Source organism: Chlorocebus sabaeus, chromosome 5, assembly GCF_047675955.1.
Source record: "Chlorocebus sabaeus isolate Y175 chromosome 5, mChlSab1.0.hap1, whole genome shotgun sequence".
Lineage (NCBI taxonomy): Eukaryota > Metazoa > Chordata > Mammalia > Primates > Cercopithecidae > Chlorocebus > Chlorocebus sabaeus.
This window is the reverse complement of record NC_132908.1, coordinates 86,310,617-86,335,586: the sequence shown is the minus strand read 5'-3', so window position 1 is coordinate 86,335,586 and position 24,970 is coordinate 86,310,617. Positions and strand designations below refer to the sequence as shown.

Here is a 24,970-nt window from a genome sequence, read left to right as displayed (position 1 = left end):
GTTCCTTTCACGATCACGAGAACAGCACGGCGGAAGCTGCCCCCATGATTTAATTATCTCCACCTGGTGCTGCCCGTGACTTGTGGGATTACAATTCAAGATGAGATTTTGGGTGTGGACACAGCCAAACCATATCAGAGGCTAAGTATCTCAACACAAGGCCGGGGTGTGACGTGTTTATGATCTAGCCTTGGAATTCACTCCAGCTCTATTCCATGGGTTGAGGCAGGTGCAAAAACCGGCCCAGGCCCATGGGAGGAGAGCTAGGCCCACTGCTGATGGATGGGCTGGTGCCACCAAATTCAGGGAGGACGAAGGCAGAGCAGTTACCTCCACCCTCCTCTGCATCAGAAAAAGAATAAAATAAAGGAGTTGAGGCTTACGAAGTTAGCTGCCCCGAGAACTGGTGTGGACTCATGGTGGCACTGGACACCAAGGCTAGGTTCAGTAAACTGTAAGTAAAAGAGCTCCCTGTCCAGAGGTGGCCACCTAGATAGGGAGATCCACCGACTCCATTACAATTATTTTCATTTTTTTTTTTTTATTTTTTTTTTGAGACGGAGTCTCGCTCTGTCGCCCGGGCTGGAGTGCAGTGGCCGGATCTCAGTTCACTGCAAACTCCGCCTCCCGGGTTCACGCAATTCTCCTGCCTCAGCCTCCCGAGTAACTGGGACTACAGGCGCCGCCACCTCGCCCGGCTAGTTTTTTTTTTTGTATTTTTTAGTAGAGACGGGGTTTCACCGTGTTAGCCAGGATGGTCTCGATCTCCTGACCTCGTGATCCGCCCGCCTCGGCCTCCCAAAGTGCTGGGATTACAGGCTTGAGCCACCGCGCCCGGCCATTTTTTTTTTTTTGCAGACGGAGTCTCCTTCTGTCGCCCAGGCTGGAGTGTAGTGGCGCGATCTTGGCTCACTACAACCACTACCTCCGCCTCCCAGGTTCAAGTAATTCTCCTGCCTCAGCCTCCCAAGTAGCTGGGATAACAGACATGAGCCACCACGCCTGGCTAATTTTTGTATTTTTAATAGAGACGGGGTTTCACCATCTTGGCCAGGCTGGTCTCGAACTCCCGACCTCAGGTGATCTGCCTGCCTTGGCCTCTCAAAGTGCTGAGATTACAGGCATGAGCCACCGCGCCACGATCACAATATTTCTAAGATGCCAGCAGGGAACTAACTGCCAAATAAAAATTCTAAGAAAAAGCGGGGACCTCGCCGCCCAGGCCCAGATAAAGTTTCAATAAACTTGGGCCTTGGTTTTGGTGGCCTGGAGAGGTGAGGGACACAGACGTGAAGGAACAGAGCCTGTCCAAAGCGGGGGTGTGGGGTGGGGGGGTCTCGGCTGGGACCTCCAAGGGTCTCCCTCATCCTCCTCTACTTCTGGGCAATGCGAGAAAGTGCCTTTAGCACAGAACAGAGGAACCCGAGCGAAGAAAAAGTCCCCGGGAAGTCGTGGCCCAGATTTAGCCTGGATGGATCGGGGGCCCAGGTCAGCTTTTAGCTTAGAGAGGGGGCGGGTTCGCCCTGACTCAGAGACCCGCCCAGACGATGCTCTCAAGGGCGGCAGATGGCAAGTGCAGGAGGAGGCCGGGAAGCGGAGCCAGCAGAAATAGAATCTGAGGTCCCCGCACCCACCTGAGGCTAAAAGGCTTGTCCTTGCGCCCACCTTCCGCGCCGCGGGCCCCTCCCGCAAGGGGATGGCCCCGCCCGACAGGGGAGCCCCGCCCCCGGGTCCGGCCAATCCCCGCCAGGTAGTGCAGGTGGCCCCGCCCCGCAGAACGGCTCTTCCCAGGATCCAGCCAATCCCCGTCAGGTAATGCCGGCGGCCCCGCCCCACAGGGGAGGAGCCCGCGCACCTGCTTCCTCGCGGCCGAGGCGCCCGGGGCTGGGTCCCGGTCTCGTGGGGAGGAGCGGCCCAGGCACAACGTTCATTGAGCGCCTGCCATGAGCCCGCAGCCCTCGGCCCAGGGGCGTCGTGAACGATATCGGTCCCGTAAGGGGACGGGCGACGCGGTGACAGGAGGCTCTCGGGGTGCCTCGCGCAGGTGCTCGGCCGGGCGGGACGCCTCCTCCTCCCTTGCTTCCACAGGCCCCGCCCAGGCGCAGAAGCCCCGCTCCTCCTAAATTAGCCAGAGGCGGGGCCTGTGCCAAGCCCCGCCCCCAGCGTCACGGCCGCGGATCCCGGGCGGAGCCGGCTCCCGGCGGAAGCGCGCGGCGCGCGGGGAGGCCCGAACTGAGCGGCGGCGGCTGGAGAGCGCTGGGGACAGACAGGTAGCGCCGTCACCCGCGGGGTCCGCAGCTGTGTCTGCCGGGCGAAGGGGCTCTGGTCGGGAGAGGGCTCAACGGGCGGAAGCGCGTGTCTAGAGAAGGGTGCGGTCGATAACCGGGGGCGCCCCTGGAAGGCCGAGGTACCCGGGCTGGAGGGAGGGGCTGGAGGTGCGGGGGCGCCCAGCTGGAGGGACCTGGATCGCTGGGTGGGCGGACAGCTGATGGGGCCGAGGTCTCCAGGGTAGGGGGTGCCGAAGGTACTGGGGGCCCCAGCCGGTGGGGGCGGGGTCTCCAGGCTCGAGGGGTCCTGGGGACGCTGGGTGGGGGCTCGGGGAGAGAGCGGCTGGCGGGGCGCGGCCGTAGGTCGCTGACCCCCGCCCCCCGCAGGATGGGCAGCAGCTCGCTGTCCGAGGACTACCGCCTGTGCCTGGAGCGCGAGCTGCGACGGGGCCGCGCGGGCGTGTGCGGGGACCCCTCGCTGCGCGCGGTGCTCTGGCAGATCCTGGTGGAGGACTTCGACCTGCACGGGGCGCTGCAGGACGACGCGCTGGCGCTGCTCACCGACGGGCTGTGGGGCCGCGCCGACCTGGCGCCCGCGCTACGCGGCCTGGCCCGCGCCTTCGAGCTGCTGGAACTCGCCGCGGTGCACCTGTACCTGCTGCCCTGGAGGAAGGAGTTCACCACCATCAAGGTAGGCGCCACATCAGGAGGAGCGCGCCCCTCGTCCTGGCCTGCGGGTCGCGGGGCCGTCGACTATGGGGGACCACGCCTTTCGGGGGAGAGGTATCCTCAGTGCCCGGTGGGCTTCTCAAGGCTCCGAGCGCTGAGGGGTCGTGGGCGTGAGGGGGCGCCCACTCCTAGGGCTGAGATCATGGGGTGGGCGAGGGCAGGCTGGGTGCTGCCTACGGGGTCCTGCCCTGAGAGCTTGCGTCAGTGTCTTCCCTGAGAGGCCTCGCGGCCCCAGTTGCCATGGAAATATTAGGACAGGGGCACAGAAGGGACTTGAGGTCCCGTGGTCATCCTGGTTCCTCTAGGATATGGGCCAATCCCATTTGCAGAGGAGGACAGCAGATGGGTGCATCCCTGTGAAGTCTCAGGGCTGGCACAGACCTAGTGAACTCCTTGGCCTGGGGTTGGAGGCTGTGCTCTAGGGCTGGCCTGGCCCCTCTAGGTGAGCTCCTGGCGGCAGGAGGGGGCAGGGCCGCCGGGAGCTCTGAGCTAATTTGGAAGAGTAGGAAGCCGATGACGTTACTGCACACGTGGGCGAGCTACGCCTCCGCCGGTTGCCATGGCAGCGGCCGTCTCTCCGCGGCTCCCCGGGGACACCTGCTGGTCGGAGGGGCCAGGACTCTCATTCATGAGAGAGACGGACAGGCCCGCCCTTGAGGCCTCCCAGCGGGGCAGGGCAGGGGAATAACCGGCTTCAGTGCTGGGCAGCCCTGGTTTGGACCTAGTCCTGCTGCCTCCTAGCCGCGAGGCCTTGGCCAAGTTAGCTAATCCCAGCCCCTTCCTCCCCTGAGACAGGGACACAAGAACAGTCCAGTTCATGGGGCCAGAGAAATGAATCGAAGCCCCGAGCTGAGTGCTGCAGGCCCTGGGTGCTCCACACATGGGCCGTGTCATGCCATTAGGTGCTGGGAGTGCCTGAGTTAGGGAATTTTAGAGTCAGGAGACTCTCGCAGTGATTGTCCTGAGGTTCCTTTAGTTCTTCACTTAATTGTAGGCTAGAAAGCACTCGCCCTTGGCCAGGCGCGGTGGCTCATGCCTTTAATCCCTGCATTTTGGGAGGCCGAGGTGGGTGGATCACGAGGTCAGGGGTTCGAGACCAGCCTAACCAACATGGTGAAACCCTATCTCTATTAAAAATACAAAAATTAGCTGGGCGTGGTGGCTCACGCCTGTAATCCCAGCACTTTGGGAGGCCGAGACAGGCGGATCACGAGGTCAGGAGATCGAGACCATCCTGGCTAACATGGTGAAACCCCGTCTCTACTAAAAATACAAAAAGAAATTAGCCAGGCATAGTGGCGGGCACCTGTAGTCCCAGCTACACGGGAGGCTGAGGCAGGAGAATGGCGGGAACCCGGGAGCCAGAGCTTGCACTGAGTGGAGATCGTGCCACTGCACTCCAGCCTGGGCAACAGAGTGAGACTCCGTCTCAAAAAAAAAAAAACAAAACACAAAAATTAGCAGGGTGTGGTGGTGCGTGCCTGTAACCCCAGCTACTCAGGAGGCTAAGGCAGGAGAATCACTTGAACCTGGGAGGTGGAGGTTGCAGTGAGCGAAGATTGTGCCATTGCACTCCAGCCTGGTGACAGAGCAAGACTCTGTCTCAAAGAAGAAAAAAAAAGAAAGCACTCACCCTTCTGCTATCCCCTGGCTGTCAGCCCAGTGCAGGGACAGCCTCTGTAGGGCTCTGAAAACAGATGCTGCACCCCGTGGTGGAATACTACACAGCAGGGGAAATGAATGCTACAGCTTCCGTCCTGATCTAAAATATAATGGAAAAGAAAAAAGTTCAGAACAACACGTTTAAGAGGCTACCTGTCTAGCTTTGGTTAGAAACCTTACAAAGAAAAGAGGTGGAAAAAAGGGGGTGGGCTACCTCCTAAGAGGGGCAAACAAAATCTGTGTGGGCAAATACATTCAAAACTAGATTAGGCCATCTCCATGGGTGAAGGGAGTGGTGGGAACCCAGAACAGTGGAATTTCTCAGTAAGCTCTTTAGTTTGTTCTGATTCGTGAGCCAGGTTAATGTATTAGTTGTTTTTTCCATTAAATTTTAAGAAATTCGGCCGGGCGTGGTGGCTCACACCTGTAATTCCAGCACTTGGGAGGCCAAGGCGGGGGGATCATGAGGTTAAGAGATTAAGACCTTCCTGGTCAACATGGTGAAACCCGTCTCTACTAAATATACAAAAATTAGCAGGGCGTGGTGGCGTGCACCTGTAATCCCAGCTACTCTGGAGGCTGAGGCAGGAGGATTGCTTGAACCTGGGAGGCAGAGGTTGTAGTGAGCCGAGATTGCACCACTGCACTCCAGACAGGGCAGCAGTGGTCTGCACTTTCGAGACACTGTCTCAAAAAAAAAAAAAAAAGAAAAAAGAAATTCTCGTGTTTGGGCCTGGCCCAGACTGGCTAAGCCTAGTCTCTGGGGTTGGGCCTGAGCATCAGAAGCTGCCAAGGCCTGAGCCGACAGATCCCGGACCCGCTGTATCCTAGGGTCCGGCCTGTGGGAGGGTGAGCAGCACTGACCGGGCCGCTCCCTTGCAGACCTTCTCCGGGGGCTACGTGCACGTGCTGAAGGGTGTGCTCTCAGACGACCTCCTCCTGAAGAGCTTCCAGAAGATGGGCTACGTGCGCAGGGACAGCCACCGGCTCATGGTGACCGCCCTGCCCCCCGCCTGCCAGCTGGTGCAGGTGGCCCTGGGCTGCTTCGCTCTCCGGCTGGAGTGTGAGATCCTGGGCGAGGTGCTGGCCCAGCTGGGCACCAGTGTACTACCAGCTGAGGAGCTGCTGCAGGCACGGCGTGCCAGCGGGGACGTGGCCTCCTGTGTGGCCTGGCTGCAGCAGCGGCTGGCCCAGGATGAGGAGCCTCCACCCCTGCCCCCCCGAGGCTCCCCTGCTGCTTACAGGGCCCCACTGGACTTATATCGGGACCTGCAGGAGGACGAGGGGTCGGAGGACGCCAGCCTGTATGGGGAGCCATCACCAGGCCCTGACTCGCCCTCGGCAGAGGTGGCCTACAGGCCACCACTGTGGGAGCAGAGTGCCAAACTGTGGGGCACTGGGGGCCGGGCCTGGGAGCCCCCAGCTGAGGAGCTGCCGCAGGCCGGCAGCCCACCCTATGGGGCCTTGGAGGAGGGGCTAGAACCAGAACCCTCCGCCTTCTCCTTCCTCTCTCTGCGCCGTGAGCTGGGTAGGCCTGGGGACCTGGCCACCCCTGAAAGCTCTGCAGGGGCCAGCCCGAGGCGTATTCGGGCAGAGGGGGTACCAGCCTCAGCCTATAGGTCTGTCTCTGAGCCCCCAGGCTACCAGGCACACAGCTGCCTGTCCCCGGGCGCCCTGCCCACCCTCTGCTGTGACACTTGTCGCCAGCTGCACGCTGCTCACTGTGCAGCCCTGCCCGCCTGCCGCCCAGGCCACTCGCTGCGTGTGCTGCTTGGCGACGCCCAGCGGCGCTTGTGGCTGCAGCGTGCACAGATGGACACTCTGCTCTACAGTAGTCCCGGGGCCCGGCCCTAGGCCAGCGGGGCCCCAGGTCAAGGGCTCTAGGGAGACAGCTCCCGTGGTGCTTTTCTCTTTGCTGGCGAGGGGTCTGGGCCTCTGGTCGCCTTGTCCCTGGGGGAGTTCTGGGCACAGCAGGGGGTTGAAGAGTCCAGGCCAACCCCTGCTGGAGGTGGGACTCTGTCCATGGAAAGCTCCAAGGGCAGCAGGCCTAAGCTGGCCAGCAGGAGCCTTTCCACATTTCCCTGCCCTCGGAACCCAGATGCATGCCCACATGTGCTGGGTAGAGGGCTCCAGCCTGTTCCAGCCAGTGCCGGAACCTGTCTCTGAGAAGGACCCTGTGCCCCAAGGCCTGCGGCTCCGGGCCCGCTCCCTGCAGTATGGGGCTCAGGACTTGGTCCTCCACGTGTCCCAGGGATTCTCCACATGGGTGTCCTCAAGGGCCTGTTGGTGACACCGAGGTCCCCCTGCCAAGCTCTGCTGGGGCCGATCTGGGGGGCTCTGCCGGGTGCATGGCTGACCTGGCTTCGGGGACCCCAGCCCTCCCCTTGGGTGGCTCAGCAACTGGGCCCACAGACAGGAAAGGACCTGACCTCACACCAGATGTGGAGGTGCCCAAGAGCCGCAGGAACAGGCAGCAGTAGACGGCTGGGAAGGCCTGAGCGTCCCTGCTGCTGGGCGGAGGGGCTGTAGGCAGGACACCCAGGCAGCTGGATCTTGGTCAGTCCAGTGGTAACGATACCCCTCCCCTCCCCTTGGGTGCAGCCCACAGGCTGGAGAGGAGATGGCTCTGCCCTAACCTAGGGTCTGGCGAGGGAGGGGGCAGGGTGCATCCACTGGAAGCTGAGCCTGCTCTCCCTACCCTCCTCCCTACCCCCTTCCTCCCCAGCACAGAGGGACGGTCAGCATCAGAGCACATTAAAAGCTGGTGAAACCATGTCTGTTAAGAAAGCTTTTATCCAACAAGAGCCTACAGTTTTGCTCAGCATCTGAGCCATGACCCCCCATTGGGGCCCCCGTGGGGAGCAGGGATATAGCTCAGCCCCCAGCCCAGGGCTCTTGGTAGTCTTGGGGCATCCTCAATTGTGGCTCCCACCCCACACCTTGTCCCTCTTGTCCTCATCTGGAGTCCTGCCAGGCCCACCTGGGGTCACCACAGCCGACCCATGCACGGGGCAGCCCCAGACAACTGAGAGGGGATACGAAGGTCTGGGCCCGCTGATCCCAGGCCAGCGTCCACCACAACTCGAAGACAGTGGGGGGACTGCAGCCACCACCTCTCCCAAGAAGCAGTGGTCCCGTGCTTCCCGTACAGCGAGGAGGAGAGCCGCACGAGACCCCTCAGTGGTCCCATGTTTCTAACACAGCAGGACCCCTGCAGCCACAGATGGGGCCGCCAGACCCGCCCTTCCAGGGTGCCCCCGCGTCACCCTGCATCCATGCCCTGCCTGTTTTGGGGGGCAGTAGTGGATTCAGGGCAGACAGTGGGAGGAAGTCAGTCAAGGGGATGAGCTGGGTCCCACGCACCTCGTCAGCTCCTAACACCCTTCATGGGCACTGCCGCCCGGAAGACATGGTGTGGGAATACAGGCGTATGCCAGGGCCACCGTCAGGGTTTACAGCGCTTGCTCTGGCCTTCAGAGGTGGCTGGGGCGGCCCGCTTGTTTCGGTGGTGGGGAAAGGTGGGCATGAGCTCCGGCTCACAGGCTGCAGGGAGAAGGGCGGCTCAGTGCTGGGCGGGGCAGGGCCCCAGATAGGGGAAGCAGGCCCAGGTCTGAGTCCAGCTCTGCCTCTGGACCTGGCCCTCGGCTGTCTGCGCCTCCACATGCCCCTGTCCTCTTACCCTAGAAAGGGGGTGCCGTCAGTGAGGGCACCAGACCAATTCTCCACCACCCACCCCCAGCAAAACGGGCTCCCAGCCGTTTTTGCTCCCTGCAGAGCAAGTCTGAGGAACCCTGGACACTCACGTAGGGGCTTCTCCTTGAAGTAGGAGCTCTCCAGGCAGTCCCCGGCCGTCGCCCTGGAGGAGGCAGCCTGCATTAGTGCGACTCGTGAGTCCGGCTTCCTCATCTCCCACCCAGCTGAGCAGCTGTGATTGAAGTTCTCAAAGGAAGCCTGGTGGCCAGAAACCGCTGTGAGCGGCTGTGCCTGGGGAGCGGCCTCTCCGCCGCAGTGAGGCTGGGCTCTGGGAAACGGTCTCCACAGTGCGGGTGGTGGGGGCCCTGCCCCCCGGGCAGAGACAGCACCTTTTCTTAGGGTCGTACATGAACAGGAAGTGCAGCAGACGCAGACCGGCCTCCGACAGCCATGGGAACTTGTGCTTCAGGTTGTTGTAGGGCTGCTTCCGGAGGCTGTACTGGCCGACCAGCGGCAGCTTGGAAAAGCCCTATGGGAGGCAGGAGCTGAGGCGCAAAGGGCGTGGGCACGGGCAGGGGGCTGCGGGTCTGCCCAGGACACCCACCGGCCAGATGTTCTCACTGGGCGTCCCCAGCAGCTGCACAATCAAGTCGATCTGGTGGATCTCGGAAGTGCCCGGGAGAAGGGGCTTGTGGGCCAGCAGCTCGGCCAGGATGCAACCCACGGCCCTGTGGAGAACAGCGGACCTCACTGCGGCCAGACCTCTGCTGACCCCGCCAGCGCGAGGCACACTGGGTCAGGGACACTGTAAAGGATAGGCAGGGACCACTAGCTCCCCCCCTGCCCGGGCCCCGCAGGCCTCCCAGGGTGACAAGGGCAGGGGCAGGCGTGCCTCCTGCAGACCTCTGTGCTCCACAGCAAGCTAAGTTCTCACACCTCCTCCTGGGTTCCCAGGCTCAGGCCCACCTCCCTGGGAGTGGGAGGCTGGCAAAGACTCCACTGCAGTCCTGCCCCTCCCGAGGCTGAGCTCAGGAACCAGGTGCCCCAGCTCCCGTCCCAGCCCTTCCGGAGGACCCAGGAGCAGTAACCGCTCCTCACCACATGTCGATGCTGGTGGTCTGCGTGGTGGTTCCCAACAGCAGTTCGGGGGCTCGGTACCTGCACAAAGCAGCACCCACCTCAGTACAGCCGGCTCCTCTCCCCCAGCCCAGGCCTCCACAGGACACAGCCTCCCTGAGAGCCTGTGGTGACCTGGAAACCTGTCCCAACTGGGACCACCCTCTGCCCCAAGCCCTGCAGATCTAGGTGGCACACACAGCAACGGCTGCCGGTGGCGGCACGTGCAGCGGCGTCCTGAGAGTCGCAGGGACCACAGACCCTCAGCACACAGCCACACCAGCCACCACCAACCTGTTCTCAGGTGGGGACGACACGACATGTGGCGTCCTGACCTATGTCTGACCAACTCTGATGTTCAGCCCTTGCTAAGCATGACCCTGTCTGGCTGAAAGTATCCAAGAGGAAGAACCAGGGAAAGCATGCAAGCTGCCCATCCTTCAGTCTGGAAGCGGCCTTCCCTCCAGAGATGGTTTCCCGGCCACAGTGCGTTTCTGGCTCTCAGGGCGAGGTGTGTCTCAGCTAGGCAGGACGCCACTGAGCCCAGCTCTCACCATTTTGTGGGACAGCCCTGCTGTGTCCTGGAGGCTGTCCTAGACCCAGCGTTTATGAGTTTGCACAAACCCTATAGCTTAACATTCCCAAGGCCATTTGCAGCTTCAGCCTGACATCGCAAGGAGCCCTCCACCAGGCAGGCCTGGTCCCCAGGGGCCACCACGCTTCAGAAGGACTCACCAGAGAGTGACCACCTTGGGGGTCATTGGCTTTACTGGGACGCCGTAGGCCCGGGCCAAGCCGAAATCCGCTGGAGCAGAAAGGGGAGTGTGTGTCACCAAGTGAGGGCTGACAATCTAGGGACAGGGCCTGGCAGAAGTTGCACCCACCTGTCTTCACACAGCCCTTGTCAGTCATGAGCAAGTTGGAAACCTTCAGGTCCCTGTGATAGAAAAACAGTGGCAGGTGGTTCCCAGAGGGCAAGGGCCACCAGGGGGATGAGATCTCCCACGGCACTGACGCCCACACCAGAGGGCGAAGGCCACCGGGGGGATGAGATCTCCCCCACAGCACTGATGCCCACACCAGAGGGCGAGGGCCACCGGGGGGATGAGATCTCCCCCACAGCACTGATGCCCACACCAGAGGGCGAGGGCCACCGGGGGGATGAGATCTCCCACGGCACTGATGCCCACACCAGAGGGCAAGGGCCACCAGGGGGATGAGATCTCCCCCACAGCACTGATGCCCACACCAGAGGGCGAGGGCCACCGGGGGGATGAGATCTCCCACGGCACTGACGCCCACACCAGAGGGCGAGGGCCACCGGGGGGATGAGATCTCCCACGGCACTGATGCCCACACCAGAGGGCAAGGGCCACCAGGGGGATGAGATCTCCCACGGCACTGATGCCCACACCAGAGGGCGAGGGCCACCGGGGGGATGAGATCTCCCCCACAGCACTGATGCCCACACCAGAGGGCAAGGGCCACCAGGGGGATGAGATCTCCCCCACAGCACTGATGCCCACACCAGAGGGCGAGGGCCACCGGGGGGATGAGATCTCCCCCACAGCACTGATGCCCACACCAGAGGGCGAGGGCCACCGGGGGGATGAGATCTCCCCCACAGCACTGATGCCCACACCAGAGGGCAAGGGCCACTGCGGGGATGAGATCTCCCCCATGGCACTGACGTGCCACACCAGAGGGCGAGGGCCACCGGGGGATAAGACCTCTCCCACAGCACCGATGTCCATAGACTTCCTGCACATTTCCTCATGTTTGGGCTTTTTAGTATCTTTTTTTTTTTTGAGACAGAGTCTCATACTATTGCCCAGGCTGGAGTGCAATGGTGCGATCTTGGCTCACTGCAAGCTCCACCTCCCGGGTTCATGCCATTCTCCTGCCTCAGCCTCCTGAGCAGCTGGGACTACAGGCACCCGCCACCAAGCCCAGCTAAATTTTTTTTTATTTTTAGTAGAGACGGGGTTTCACCGTGTTAGCCAGGATGGTCTCAATCTCCTGACCTCGTGAGCTGCCCGCCTCGGCCTCCCAAAGTGCTGGGATTACAGGCATGAGCCACTGTGCCTGGCCTAGTATCTTTATTACTATTTTTTTCATGAACTCATACATGCTCTTAATATTTGAGCCTTTTAAAAATGGGAGTGCATGGCCAGGCACGGTGGCTCCCACCTGTAATCCCAGCACTTTGGGAGGCCGAGGTGGGTGGATCACTTGAGCCCAGGTGTTTGAGACCAGCCTGGGCAACACAGAGAGACCCCTTCTCTGTTCTAGAATAAAACACAAATGGAGTGCAAGCAGTGGGCAGGCTACAGCTGGGAACCCTCGAGCTTTTAGTAACTTTCCATAGGAGGCAGCAGAGTCAGGCCTCAGCGGAATCTGTGCTTCCGACTCTGGCAAGCTGTCACCCACCTGTGGATGATGAAGTTCCTGTGCAGATACTGGAGGCCCCGGAGCACCTGCAGCACGATGCACTTGACCTGTGTAGAGGGTCAGAGGTGCCAGTCAGGCTGAGCCTGCAGGGAAGCCTGGCCGGACCCTGCCACACCCACACTGGCCAGCAGGACTGGCAGTCACAACAGCCCAGGAAACCAGTGCCCTCACAAGGCTCTTGGCCCCGGGGCTGCATGCTCCCACCAGATGCCCCCACCACAGGAATTCTACCTCACTGAAGCTCACTGACACACTGGGAGGCGGAGGCAGAGGCAGCAGCAGCTCTGCAAGTCCCCAGGTGGCCGTTTTGTTATCAATGTGCACCACAAGCGCCCATGAAGCCCAATCCCCCACCCCAGGCCCTCTGTCACGCACTTGGGCCTCCGAGAAGGGTGTTGGCATATTCTCCAGGAGGCTGGCCAGGTCCTGCTCACAGTAACCCATCACCAGGAAGATGCTAGAAGAAACAGAAGATGCATACCACCCTCCGGCCTTCTCCTAAGGGGTCAAAGTGGACCCTCCCCTGCTGCAGGAGGGGACATGGGCAGGACAACCTGTGTCCGCCTCTGACAACGGGCTGCGCCAGGCAGTGAGGTGGGGCCATCTCTTCTCTGACAACCTCATGCCCAGTGACACTCAGTCCTCACTCTGTACGACACCTCTAGCCCAAGATACATACTCCCTGGGGCCCGAAGCACAGAGCAGGAGACCGCGTACCTCTCCAGGTGGTTCCCCACAACCACCTCCTTCAGCTCCACGATGTTGGGGTGGCGCAGGCGGAGCAGCAGTGTGATCTCCCGCAGGCTGCTGATGGGGATGCCTGGGGAGGGAGGCGGCCTCAGCGCGCCCCACCCCAGTGATGACGGAGACACCCTGACCCCAGCCACTCTCGGGGCTTCATGAACACCCGATGCCAGTCGCTGCAGCTGTCCCCACCTCAGGGAGGATCAGGACGACCCCAATAAGCACTTTTAACTCTTTCTTGACCAAATACGCATCAGCACCTCTCTAGCCACCGTGGATATCCGTCTGGGGGGTGGCAGGGCCCTGCCTACAAAGGCAGGTGCTGGGGGTGGAGGGGACAGCAGAGCTGAGCCTGCAGTGAGGGGGCCTCACCAGACAGGAGGGGGAGGAGGGGATGGAGACCACAGAGCCCTCCCAGCAGACAGCTGAGGCTGCGTGTGGACCTGGGGGTGACGCGCTGGGCCACGCCAGAACCCGCCCAGAGGATGGCCCCCTACAGCCACCGTGCAGTCGCTCTGGGGAAACTTCAGCTAACTCACACCTTTCTGCCTCCTCCCAGTGTAGGGTCCCAGCACCCCATCTTCCTGCTCACCATCCTTCTCCTTGTCCATCCGTACCTTCTTCAGCGCGACAATCTCATCTGTCTGGGTGTCCCGGGCCCGATCTGCAATGGAAACACGTCGGTGACGACGTCCATCTCGATGCCCCTCGTGGGCCCCCTAGTGCTGCACAGGAACCTCTCTGTGAGCCACAGGGGTCCCCGTTCTTTCCTCTGACAACCTCCTGCCCGTGACACTCAATCCTCACTCTGTGCAACACCTCTAGCCCGAGACACCTGCTCCCTGGGGGGTTTCCTCATTTGAACTGCGCAGGGGGTGCCCAGCTTTGCTCTGTGCTGGACCCTGGCCTCCAGCCACTCAGTTCTGTGGCTCCAGGCTCTCCCTGTGCGCCTCCTCAGCACGCAGATCACAGCTTTGAGCTCTTGTAATGTCCTAAAAGCAAGCAAGGTACTCTATGTAGAAAAAAGTGGGCCGGGCGCGGTGGCTCACGCCTGTAATCCCAGCACCTTGGGAGGCCGAGGCGGGCGGATCACAAGGTCAGGACATCGAGACCACGGTGAAACCCCGTCTCTACTAAAAATACAAAAAACTAGCCGGGCGCGGTGGCGGCGCCTGTAGTCCCAGCTACTCAGGAGGCTGAGGCAGGAGAATGGTGTGAACCCGGGAGGCAGAGCTTGCAGTGAGCAGAGATCGCGCCACTGCACTCCAGCCTGGGCAACAGAGCGAGACTCTGTCTCCAAAAAAAAAAAAAAGAAAAAGAAAAAAGTGAACCTTATTTTGTGTGAAGATGGCTCTACACAACACCGTGCCAATGTGTGCAGCTTCCAGAATGATCTACGCCAATTTCACAGCTGTTATGAGCTTCAGTTGTGTGTGGTGGTTTTGGTTTTTTTGAGACAGGGTCTCCCTCTGTTGCCAAGGCTGGAGGGTCTCCCTCTGTTGCCAAGGCTGGAGTGCAGTGGCGCAATCACAGCTCACTGCAGCCTCAAACTCCTAGGCTTTGCCGGGTGCAGTGGCTCATACCTGTAATCCCAGTGCTCTGGGAAGCTGAGGCAGGAGGATCATTTGAGCCCAGAAGTTCAAGACCAGCCCGGGCAACATAGGGAGATCCCATCTCTACCAAAAATCAAAAAATCAGCCGGGTGTGATTCTGTACTCTTGTGGTCCCAGATACTCAGGAGGCTGAGGTGGGAGGATCACTTGAGCCTGGGAGGTCGAGGCTGCAGTGAGCTGTGGTGATGCCACTGCACTCCAGCCTGGGCAACAGAGCAAAACCCATTTCAAAAACAAACAAAAAGAAAAATCACCTGGCTCAGGTGACCCCTCCAGAATTGCTGAGGTTATAGACATGAGCATCGTGTCTAGCTCCTGCTGCTTCTGGAAAGTTCTGTATTTTATTTCTCTGCTAGTTCTCTCTACTCTGCGTGACACATTTGGTTTATGGGCATTAGCAACTGGACGCTTCCGTTTATCCAGAAATGGTATAACGTTTGTGATGACTACACCAGGAATTAAAGTTGCGAACAAATTTCTGCCCTGGTTTAGAGTACAGGGTCTGAGTCCCATCCAGCCCAACGCAGCTGCTGCTTCGACAGTCTCGTCCCACACTGTCACAGCCACGAGCTGCGGCTACACGCTCTGGCCTTGGCCACTCACACACAATGCCGTAGGTACCCTCTCCAATGCGGTTCAGCTTCTCAAACTCCTTCACACTGCGGCATCGTCCCAGCTGAAAAAGAACGGTGTTGCCAGTGTGGAAATTTGGCAGCTGATGGAACAACTGAGGAAATTTCAAATGGAATTTGTACCAGGGAGCCCACTCACGTCTTGCTCACCAAACAGAAAGGCAACCACACACTTGGGCTGTTTTTTTTTTTTTTTGAGTCTCACTCTTTCACCCAGGCTGGAGTGCAGTGGCGTGATCTCGGTTCACCGCAAGCTCCTCCTCCCAGGTTCCCACCATTCTCCTGCCTCAGCCTCCGAGGAGCTAGGACTACAGACACCCACCACCCTGCCCAGCTAATTTTTTTTTTTTTTTTTTTTGTATTTTTAGTAGAGACGGGGTTTCACCGTGTTAGCCAGCAGGATGGTCTCAATCTCCCCTGACCTCATGATCCGCCCGCCTCAGCCTCCAAGGTGCTGGGATTACAGGCGTGAGCCACCATGCCCGGACTTTTTTCTTTTTTTGAGACTGAGTCTCGCTCTGTTGCCCAGGCTGGAGTGTAGTGTGGCAAGATCTTGGTTCACTGTAAGCTCCACCTCCTGGGTTCAAGTGATTCTCCAGCCTCAGCCTCCTGAGTAGCTGGGACTACAGGTGTGTGCCATAACCGGCCAATTTTCTATTTTTAGTAGAGACAGGATTTCACCTTGGCCAGGATGGTCTCGATCTCCTGGCTGTCATGCACGTCCGTGTGAAGAGACCACCAAACAGGCTTTGTGCAAGCAATAAAGCTTTTTAATCACCTGGGTGCGGGCGGGCTGAGTCCGAAAAGAGAGTCAGCGAAGGGAGATAAGGGTGGGGCCGTTTTATAGGATTTGGGTAGGTAAAGGAAAATTACAGTAGAAAGGGGGTTGTTCTCTGGTGGGCAGGAGTAAGGGTCACAAGGCGCTCAGTGGGGGAGTTTTTCAGCCAGGATGAGCCAGGAAAGGGAATTTCACAAGGTAATGCCATCACTTAGGGCAAGGACCAGCCATTTTCACTTCTTTTGTGATTTTTCAGTTACTTCAGGCCATCTGGGCGTATAGGTGCAAGTCACAGGGGATGCAATGGCTTGACTTGGGCTCAGAGGCCTGACACTGACCTCAAGTGATTCACCCACCTTGGCCTCCCAGAGTGCTACGATTACAAGCGTGAGCCACCGTGCCTCGCCTCTTGGGTTTTTCTGATGAGAAAAGGTGGTGACGATACTGGGCCAATGCTTTGCAAGAAATATCAGAGGCGGCCACTCAGATACTCCCTTTCAATCCCATGTACAAAACTACATCTGCGGCAGAGGCTGCTGTCCCAGCATCCCTACGTCACTACCTCCTGTAAGATATGGAACGCTACCCAGTGGCATCTGGCCTTGGGATGTGAGCTGAAGGGACTGTGTGACTTCCAGGTGAAAGGAAGCTTTCACCTCTCCTCGCCTCAGTGACGGGAAGACAAATAGAACCAGAATGCCTGGCCCACCTGTGCAAAACAACTGCTTCTCTCCAGAATGTTAGGGGAGAGTGAAGAAAGGCATCATCTTAAGGCCCTATATTTTGGGGTCTCTGTCCTAGTAGAGTCTGTACCCTTCTCCATGGATCTAAGCAGCACATGTAGGCGGGGGGATGTGGCTCAAGCCTGTAATCCCAGCACTTTGGGAGGCCGAGGCGGGCAGATCACGAGGTCCGGAGATGGAGACCATCCTGGTGAACATGGTGAAACCCCACTAACTCTATTAAAAATATGAAAAAATTAGCCGGGCGTGGTGACAGGCACCTGTAGTTCCAGCTACCCAGGAGGCTGAGGCAGGAGGATGGCGTGAACCCGGGAGGTGCAGCTTGCAGTGAGCCAAGACTGCGTCACTGCACTCAAGCCTGGGTGACAGAGCAACTCCGTCTCCAAAAAAAAAAAAAGAAAAGAGCACACGTACCAAAGTTTGAATCCTCACAGCCCCCATTTCCCGGCTTCCCTTCTCTTAACCCTCAGTCTCAAACCTGGGCTCAAGCAATCCTCCCACTTCAGCCTCCCAGACTGCTGAGATTACAGGTGTGAGCCACTGGCCAGCCTTTGTTCTCAGTCTGATTCTTTCCTGACACCTGGGGACCGAGTCTGAAGCATCTGGCCTGGCACTCACTGATGGCCTAGCCTCAACCTCCCTTTCCCGCCTTAATCCCCCTTCTCACATCCTCTGCTTGTGCTCTTCTCCACACCCTTCTTATTTCTGGGTGTCCAAATCCTCGTCACATTTCCTGAACTCAAAGAAAGGCCATGCCAGGCCGGATGCGATGGCTCACGCCTGTAATTCCAGCACTTTGGGAGGCCAAGGCGGGAAAATCACTTGAGCCCAGGAGGCTGACGATGCACCGAGCCCTGATCACGCCACTACATTCTAGCCTGGGCGAGAGCGCGAGACTCTGTCTCAAAAAAAAAAAAAGGCCAAATCACCACTTCACCGGAGTCCAGCACGGGACTCCCAACGCGGTGAGCGCGTCTGAATAAGCCAAGTGTGGCTCCTGTGGTCATCCAGCCACGATCTGTTAATGATTCTTACTGAACACGTGGCTTGTCCTCTCAGAGCACCAGCCAGCAGTTAAAACACAAACCAGCAGCCAAAGTTCAAGCCTGTCCGCCCCCACCAGCCGTGCACCTGGGCTACATCGCCCAACGCCCCGAGGCTCCCTCCTGGCCTCTGCAGACGGAGGCACCGGCGCCTCTGCAAGGGCCGCGCGCCAGGACTCGCGTGAAGCCGCCAGGCAGCGCCGGAGCCCGCTCGATGCAGCCCAACCCCAGCGGGAGCCTTCAAGCCCCAACTCTTCGCGCGAGTAAATTCTTCCCAGAAGCAAGCGGCTCGCGGCTCAGCCTGCAAAGCCCGGCCCGGACGCTGAACTCAGCAGAGCCCGAGCTGGAGCCCGGAGCCTGCTCTTCCCACGGCGCGGGCCCGTCTCTCTGCGGGCGCGAGGCATCCCCGAGCCCGCCCCGGACCCCGAGATCTCCGGGGACCGCCCGTCCGAGTCCCAAGCCCTCCCCGCCCTGCGCCCCCGCCGCGGGGAACTCTGGGACTGTCGCTCCCGCCCGTGCCGGAAACTTCGGCGCGGCAGCGCGACACGAGACTCCCCAGTTCCGGCCAAGCAGTGCCGTAGCGAAGCGCGCAGAGCTGCCCGGGTGCCCCCCGCGCACCCTGTGTTCCGGAGGCACCGTGAAGAAGCCCTCCTTACGAATACACTTCAGACGGATCTGCTCCGACTCCAGGTCTAGCTCCGCCATGCCCAGCGCTGGCCACGCCTCCTGTGCGCGCAGGCGCAGACGCGGACGGCCCCGCGGCGCGTGCGCGAAAGCTCCTTTCCGGGCTTCCTCTCCTTACCAACGGTTACCAAGAGACGCTCCCGCGGGTCCGCCCTAGGCGCTCCGCCCCAGGGACCCGCTCCGACTGCTGCAGTTCGGGCCTTATTTTAGGGTGAAGCCCGGGCACCCGACCCGGCTGCGCCGTAGTGGGAGGCCACGGCGATTATTCAGGTGAAGGTCTTCCAGGTGAGATGGGGTCCCCCAGGTAAGAGGGTCCTCCAGGTGGGAGTCCTTCATATGGCGAGGTCCTCTAGGTGGGGGTGAGAGGGTCCTCGGGGTGAGAGGGTCCTCCAGGTAAGAGGGTCCTCCAGGTGAGGGGTCCTCCAGGTGAGGGGTCCTCCAGGTGAGAGGGTCCCCCAGGTGAGGGGTCCTCCAGGTCAGAGGGTCCCACAGGTGAGGGGTCCTCCAGGTCAGAGAGTCCTCCAGGTGAGAGGGTTCTCCAGGTGAGGGGTCCTCCAGGTCAGAGGGTTCTCCAGGTGAGGGGGTCCTCCAGGTCAGAGTCCTCTAGGTGAGGGGTCCTCCAGGTGAGAGGGTCCTCCAAGTGAGGGTCCTCCAGGTGAGGGGTCCTCCAGGTCAGAGGGTCCCCCAGGTGAGGGGTCCTCCAGGTCAGAGAGTCCTCCAGGTGAGAGGGTCCCCCAGGTCAGAGGGTCCCCCAGGTGAGGGGTCCTCCAGGTCAGAGGGTCCCCCAGGTCCTCCAGGTGAGGGTCCCCCAGGTGAGGGGTCCTCCAGGTGAGAGGGTCCTCCAGGTGAGAGGGTCCCCCAGGTGAGGGGTCCTCCAGGTCAGAGAGTCCCCCAGGTGAGAAGGTCCTCCAGGTGAGAGGGTCCCCCAGGTTAGGGGTCCTCCAGGTAAGAGGGTTCTTCAGGTGAGGGGGTCCTCCAGGTCAGAGTCCTCCAGGTGAGAGGGTCCCCCAGGTGAGGGATCCTCCAGGTGAGGGGTCCTCCAGGTGAGGGTCCCCCAGGTGAGGGGTCCTCCAGGTAAGAGGGTCCTCCAGGTGAGAGGGTCCTCCAGGTGAGAGGGTCCCCCAGGTGAGGGGTCCTCCAGGTCAGAGGGTCCTCCAGGTGAGAGGTGAAGGTGAAGGTCCTCCAGGTGAGGAGGGTCAGGTCACTTGGTCCAGGGTTGTGGGCTTCAGCAGGCATTTGGGTGCCTCCTCTGTGTTCAGGACATGGGGGCTCCAGGAGACTGAAGGAAAGCTCTGATGTCCATGCTGTCAAGTTCTGTGACAGAAATAAGCAGCAGCAAGTGAAAGACAGGAGAGAAGCTCCGCTGAGGGGTGGCATTTAAGCTTAGCTTCTGGGCGGGAAGAGGTAGCTGTGTCAGCATTCCCTAACAAGGTGCTGCAAAGTAGATACCTCCCCTCACTCATGGAAGACCTGACCTCTGAAGCTGATAGAAGCCATTCTCACAGGCACCTTCCTCTCCAATCTCACAGCCCAGCCCTGGAAGGTGGAGAAAGAAAAGTCGACGTGGAATGTTTAGGAAGTGTCGTGGTCCAGGTCCAGGATCAGGGGCAGCCAGCATGTCCACTGATCCGGCTTCACTGTTGAAATCCAGTTGAGCAAGCAGGGCCTAAACCACTGCCCACTGCTGAGACCAGCTCGGTCGTGGAGACCCTAACCCAGCGGCACTAGAGGAATTAAAGACACACACACAGAAATACAGGGTGTAGAGTGGGAAATCAAGGGTCTCACGGCCTTCAGAGCTGAAAGCCTCGAACAAAGATTTAACCACATATTTATTGACAGCAAGCCAGTGATGAGCATTGTTTCTATAGATTATAGATTAACTAAAAGCATTTCCTACAGGAAATAAAAGGATAGGCCAAAATAAAGGGATGGGTCTGGCTAGTTATCTGCAGCAGGAGCACGTCCTTAAGGCACAGATCGCTCATGCTAAGTTCAGGAATGCCTTTGAGCGGTTTTCCGCCCTGGATGAGCCAGGTGTTCCTTGCCCTCATTCCCGTAGACGGAGCGCCTTCCAGCACGGGCATCATGGCCATCACGAGCGTGTCACAGTGCTGCAGAGATTTTGTGATTTTGTTTATGGCCACTTTTGGGGCCAGTTTATGGCCAGGTTTGGGGCCCTGTTCCCAACAGCCCACAGCCAGACCTAGACTCCATTCAGATTGGTTTTGATCAGCATGTAGAAAATGGGGGAGTTCAGTGTGGTATAGAAAATGGGGGTGTTGGCCGGGCACGGTGGCTCACGCCTGTAATCCCAACACTTTGGGAGGCCAAGGCGGGCAGATCATGAGGTCAGGAGATTGGGACCATCCTGGCTAACACAGTGAAACCCCGTCTCTACTAAAAATACAAAAAATTAGCCAGGCATGGTGGCAGGTGCCTGTAGTCCCAGCTACTTGGGAGGCTGAGGCAGGAGAATGGCATGAACCCGGGAGGCGGAGCTTGCAGTGAACTGAGATTGCGCCACTGCACTCCAGCCTGGGCAACAGAGAGAGACTCCGTCTCAAAAAAGAAAAAAAGAGGCCGGGCGCGGTGGCTCAAGCCTGTAATCCCAGCACTTTGGGAGGCCGAGATGGGCGGATCACGAGGTCAGGAGATCAAGACCATCCTGGCTAACACGGTGAAACCCCATCTCTACTAAAAAATACAAAATATTAGCCGGGCGTGGTGGCGGGCGCCTATAGTCCCAGCTACTCGGGAGGCTGAGGGAGGAGAATGGCGTGAACCCGGGAGTCGGAGCTTGCAGTGAGCTGAGATCCGGTCACTGCACTCCAGCCTGGGCCACAGAGCGAGACTCTGTCTCAAAAAAAAAAAAAGAAAAAAGAAAAAAAGAAATAAGAAAATGGGGGGTGTTGTGACTGGGCACAAAAATTATATCATTGAGAAAATTATCCCAGTTGGGGAAGATCTGATCTAGCCAAACCCCCTTTGACCTTTAGCTTTCAAGCTGCCTTCAGTTATTCTTGGGCTAACTTTGGGAGATGTTTATAGTTTAAATGATAATAGCCCCTCCCCAAAACTCAACTGTATTTGTAAAACTAATGAGGGGCCACCAGGCTGGGGAGAGGAAAGGAGCCTGAATTCTGCTAAGATGTAGACATCAACAATTGTCAGCCATTATTCCAGAGGTCCTGCAGATCACAATGCTATTGGAACCTAAGACTGGCCTTTTGCAATATCTCTCAAGGGTTTTTTGCATGTCTCGTACCTACGGTTCCAACAGGACCCACTGGCTGATGATGGCTTCACCTGGACCTGCCAACTACTCCTGGAGTCCCACCCAGAAGTGACTCAGCAAAGGAGGGTCCTGTCTCACCCTACGATGGCACCCCCCCAACCAGTCAGCAGCAAGCACCACTGCCTAGCTACCCTACCCCTTCCCCCAAACGACCTTTGGAAAACCCCAGTCCCTGAGTTCTTGGGGAGACTGATTTCAGTAATAATCACTTGTCCGTGTGAATCAAACCCTTTCTCTATTGCAGTTTCCCTACCTTGATCAACTGACTCCATCTGGATAAGAAGAACCCGCCGGGTGGATACAGTATGAAGCCATATGAAGCCAGTTTTCCCAAGGGCTCTTATGGGCTCTATAAGTCAACTTGGATTGCTTAAAGCAGTCCATTTATATTTGAAAGCATACCATTCCAGTCAAAGCCTTGGTAAAATATGCAGGGTCTCTAATTATGTCCTATTACAAGAGAAAACAGATGGTACTGCACTTGTGCACATAATTCTATTGACATTAGAATACAGATAGGGGAAGGGAGAGGAAAACTTTTTTTTTTTTTTTTAAATAGTGCTCACAAATAGTTCCCAATTTTTGGAGAAATCAGAAAGAGATGCTACTCAAGCAAAATAAAAAAAATATATATATATATGTTCCAAATTTTTCTCACAGGAGTGTACTTTACTCAATTGCTAAAAGCTGCAAATAGCTCAAAGTTAAAAAAGTTTTCTTGGTTCTGAAAGAACAGAAAGGATCAGTAATGTTTTAAGCAAAAATGTAAAAAGATTATTTCAGTCTTATATTAGTTTAGTCCATAAAATTAACTTTTTTTTTTTTTTTTTTTTTTTTTTTTTTTTTGAGACGGAGTCTTGCTCTGTAGCCCGGTCTGGAGTGCAGTGGCCGGATCTCAGCTCACTGCAAGCTCCGCCTCCCGGGTTCACGCCATTCTCCTGCCTCAGCCTCCGGAGTAGCTGGGACTACAGGCGCCCGCCACCTCGCCCGGCTAGTTTTTTTGTATTTTTAGTAGAGACGGGGTTTCACCGTGTTAGCCAGGATGGTCTCGATCTCCTGACCTCGTGATCCGCCCGTCTCGGCCTCCCTAAGTGCTGGGATTACAGGCTTGAGCCACCGCGCCCGGTCAAAATTAACTCTTTTTGCCCAATACTGGATGAACAATCCTCATGAATATAGCAGCTGTCAATGAGAGTCTTGGAAGTTTTTCGCTCTATTCTAATGGCACAATCTCTAAAGTGATCAGAAACTTATATTGAAGAGTACCTTGGAGTTCTATAGCTGACTATAAACCGCCCCATAAAAGGATCAAAGTAAAACAACAATTGTGGATGACAAAATCTTAGCCACAGTTAAAGACATAATTGAGGCCGGGCACAGTGGCTCATGCCTGTAATCCCAGCACTTTGGGAGGCCAAGGCGGGCAGATAACTTGAGGTCAGGAGTTTGAGACCACCCTGGCTAACATGGCAAAACCCTGTCTTGGCTGGGCACGGTGGCTCACACCTATAATCCCAGCACTCTGGGAGGCTGAGGTGGGTGGATCACTTTAGGTCAGGAGTTCAAGACCAGCCTCATCAACATGGTGAAACCCTGTCTCTACTAAACAAATACAAAATTAGCCAGGCATGGTGGGGCATGCCTGTAATCCCAGCTACTTGAGAGGCTGAGGCAGGAGAACTGCTTGAACCCAGAAGGTGGAGGTTGCAGTGAGCCGAGATCGTGCCATTGCACTCCAAGCCTGGGCAACAAAAGCAAAACTCTGTTTCAAAAAAAAAATCTGTCTCTACTAAAAATACAAAAATTAGCTGGCCATGGTAGCATGCACCTGCAGTCCAACTACTCTGGAGGCTGAGGTACAAGAATCGCTTGAATCCAGGAGGCAGAGGTTGCAGTGAGCCAAGATTGCATCACTGCACTCCAGCCTGGGCCATAGAGCAAGACTCTGTCTCAGAAAAAAAAAAAAAAAAAAAAAAAAAAAAAAGACATAATTGGCAAGCAAATTTGGTTCCTTATGTGGCACACAATAATTTTACATAATAATCATAACTACTGCTAATCCCATATACTAAGACATATCAGAATCACAGACATACAATTTTGGAACACACACTAACAACACATTTATAAATATAATCCCAAGAAAAACACCATTTCACATTTAAAAATGCTTCCTGTATGATTTCATTATACCAAATAAGCCACATATCTCTTTTTGGACATCAGGGGACGTAATATCAAAAAATTGCCAGGCACGGTGGCTCACGCCTGTAATCCCAGCACTTTGGGAGGCTGAGGCGGATGGATCACAAGGTCATGAGATCAAGACCATCCTGGCTAACACAGTGAATCCCTGTCTCTACTAAAATATACACAAAAATTAACCAGGCGTGGTAGTGGGCGCCTGTAGTCCCAGCTACTCGGGAGGCTGACAGGAGAATGGCGTGAACCCGGGAGGCGGAAGTTCAAGTGAGCTGAGATCTTGCCACTGCACTCCAGCCTGGGCGACACAGCAAGACTCTGTCTCAAAAAGAAAAAATAAATAAAAATTAGCTGGGTGTGGTGGCAGGCACCTGTAGTCCCAGCTGCTCAGGAGGCTGAGGCAGGAGAATGGCGTGAACCCGGGAGGTGGAGGTTGCAGTGAGCCGAGATCACACCACTGCACTACAGCCAGGGCAACAGAGTGAGACTCCATCACAAAAAAAAGAAAAATAAAAATTAATGAGGACTGAATAAAGAATTTGATTTTGGAAAGTTGTCAAATATAAAAAGTTTAAAACAGTTGCTATCAATCACTAAATAGGATCACAGGACACTGTAAAATAAGTCACTTAGCAACAGTGGTAACTCACAGATTTCTTTTATTTTCTTATTTTTTTTTCCTGTTTTTACCTTTCTTATGGTGCTGAGATAACTCAAAAGATTTTAAAAAAAAAAATGTAGAAACCTTTATTCTTTGAGGGAATTTCTCAAATGATAAAGACAGCATAAGGTCAATTAAATCTCTAAACTTTTATAAACAAATCTATTAAATTGTAATCATCGTGACCATAAGGTATAATTTTCAGGCCAGGCGTGGTGGCTGACGCCTGTAATCCCAGCACTTTGGGAGGCCAAGGCAGTCGGATCACTTGAGGTCAGGAGTTCTAGACCAGCCTGACCAACATGACAAAACCTCGTCTCTACTAAAAATACAAAAAGTAGCCAGGCATGGTGGTGTGCATCTGTGATCCCAGCTACTTGGGAGGCTAAGCCAGGAGAATCGCTTGAACCCGGGAGGTGGAGGTTGCAGTGAGCCGAGATCACACCACTGCACTTCAGCCTGGGTGACAGAACGAGACTCTATCTAAAAAAGTAAAAATAAGAAAAAATTGCCGGGCGCGGTGGCTCAAGCCTGTAATCCCAGCACTTTGGGAGGCCAAGACGGGCGGATCACAAGGTCAGGAGATCGAGACCATCCTGGCTAACACGGTGAAACCCTGTCTCTACTAAAAAATACAAAAAAAAAAAAACTAGC

The 24,970-nt window shown here is 57.1% G+C and overlaps 2 protein-coding genes across 9 annotated transcripts; one reads left to right on the top strand and one right to left on the bottom strand.

Annotated features, from left to right (window-relative positions):
• Positions 1–1,351: 1,351 nt before the first annotated feature.
• SPATA2L (spermatogenesis associated 2 like) lies at positions 1,352–7,431 on the top strand. Its single transcript, XM_007994424.3, has 3 exons — positions 1,352–2,270; positions 2,655–2,958; positions 5,541–7,431. Exons 2-3 carry the CDS (start codon positions 2,656–2,658, stop codon positions 6,510–6,512), a joined length of 1,275 nt encoding a protein of 424 aa, XP_007992615.1. The 5' UTR covers positions 1,352–2,270; position 2,655; the 3' UTR covers positions 6,513–7,431.
• Positions 7,432–7,433: 2 nt separating this feature from the next.
• CDK10 (cyclin dependent kinase 10) lies at positions 7,434–18,296 on the bottom strand. 8 transcript variants are annotated; one of them, XR_497447.3, is made up of 13 exons: positions 18,090–18,294; positions 14,879–14,951; positions 13,255–13,326; positions 12,636–12,738; positions 12,294–12,375; positions 11,898–11,965; positions 10,352–10,404; positions 10,203–10,272; positions 9,450–9,509; positions 8,956–9,079; positions 8,741–8,880; positions 8,462–8,609; positions 7,434–8,201 (listed from the first exon to the last, which is right to left on the bottom strand). XR_497447.3 is itself a non-coding variant. In XM_007994397.3 (13 exons), the coding sequence occupies exons 1-13, from the start codon at positions 18,174–18,176 to the stop codon at positions 8,104–8,106; spliced, it is 1,065 nt and encodes a 354-aa protein (XP_007992588.3). In that variant the 5' UTR covers positions 18,177–18,295; the 3' UTR covers positions 7,434–8,103. The 8 variants fall into 8 exon arrangements, 7 of the variants coding, with proteins under 7 accessions (XP_007992588.3, XP_007992587.3, XP_007992586.3 ...); XM_007994397.3 differs by having other exon boundaries at positions 8,462–8,514; positions 14,897–14,951; positions 18,090–18,295; XM_007994396.3 differs by having other exon boundaries at positions 8,462–8,514; positions 8,759–8,880.
• Between the last annotated feature and the right edge of the window lie 6,674 nt (positions 18,297–24,970).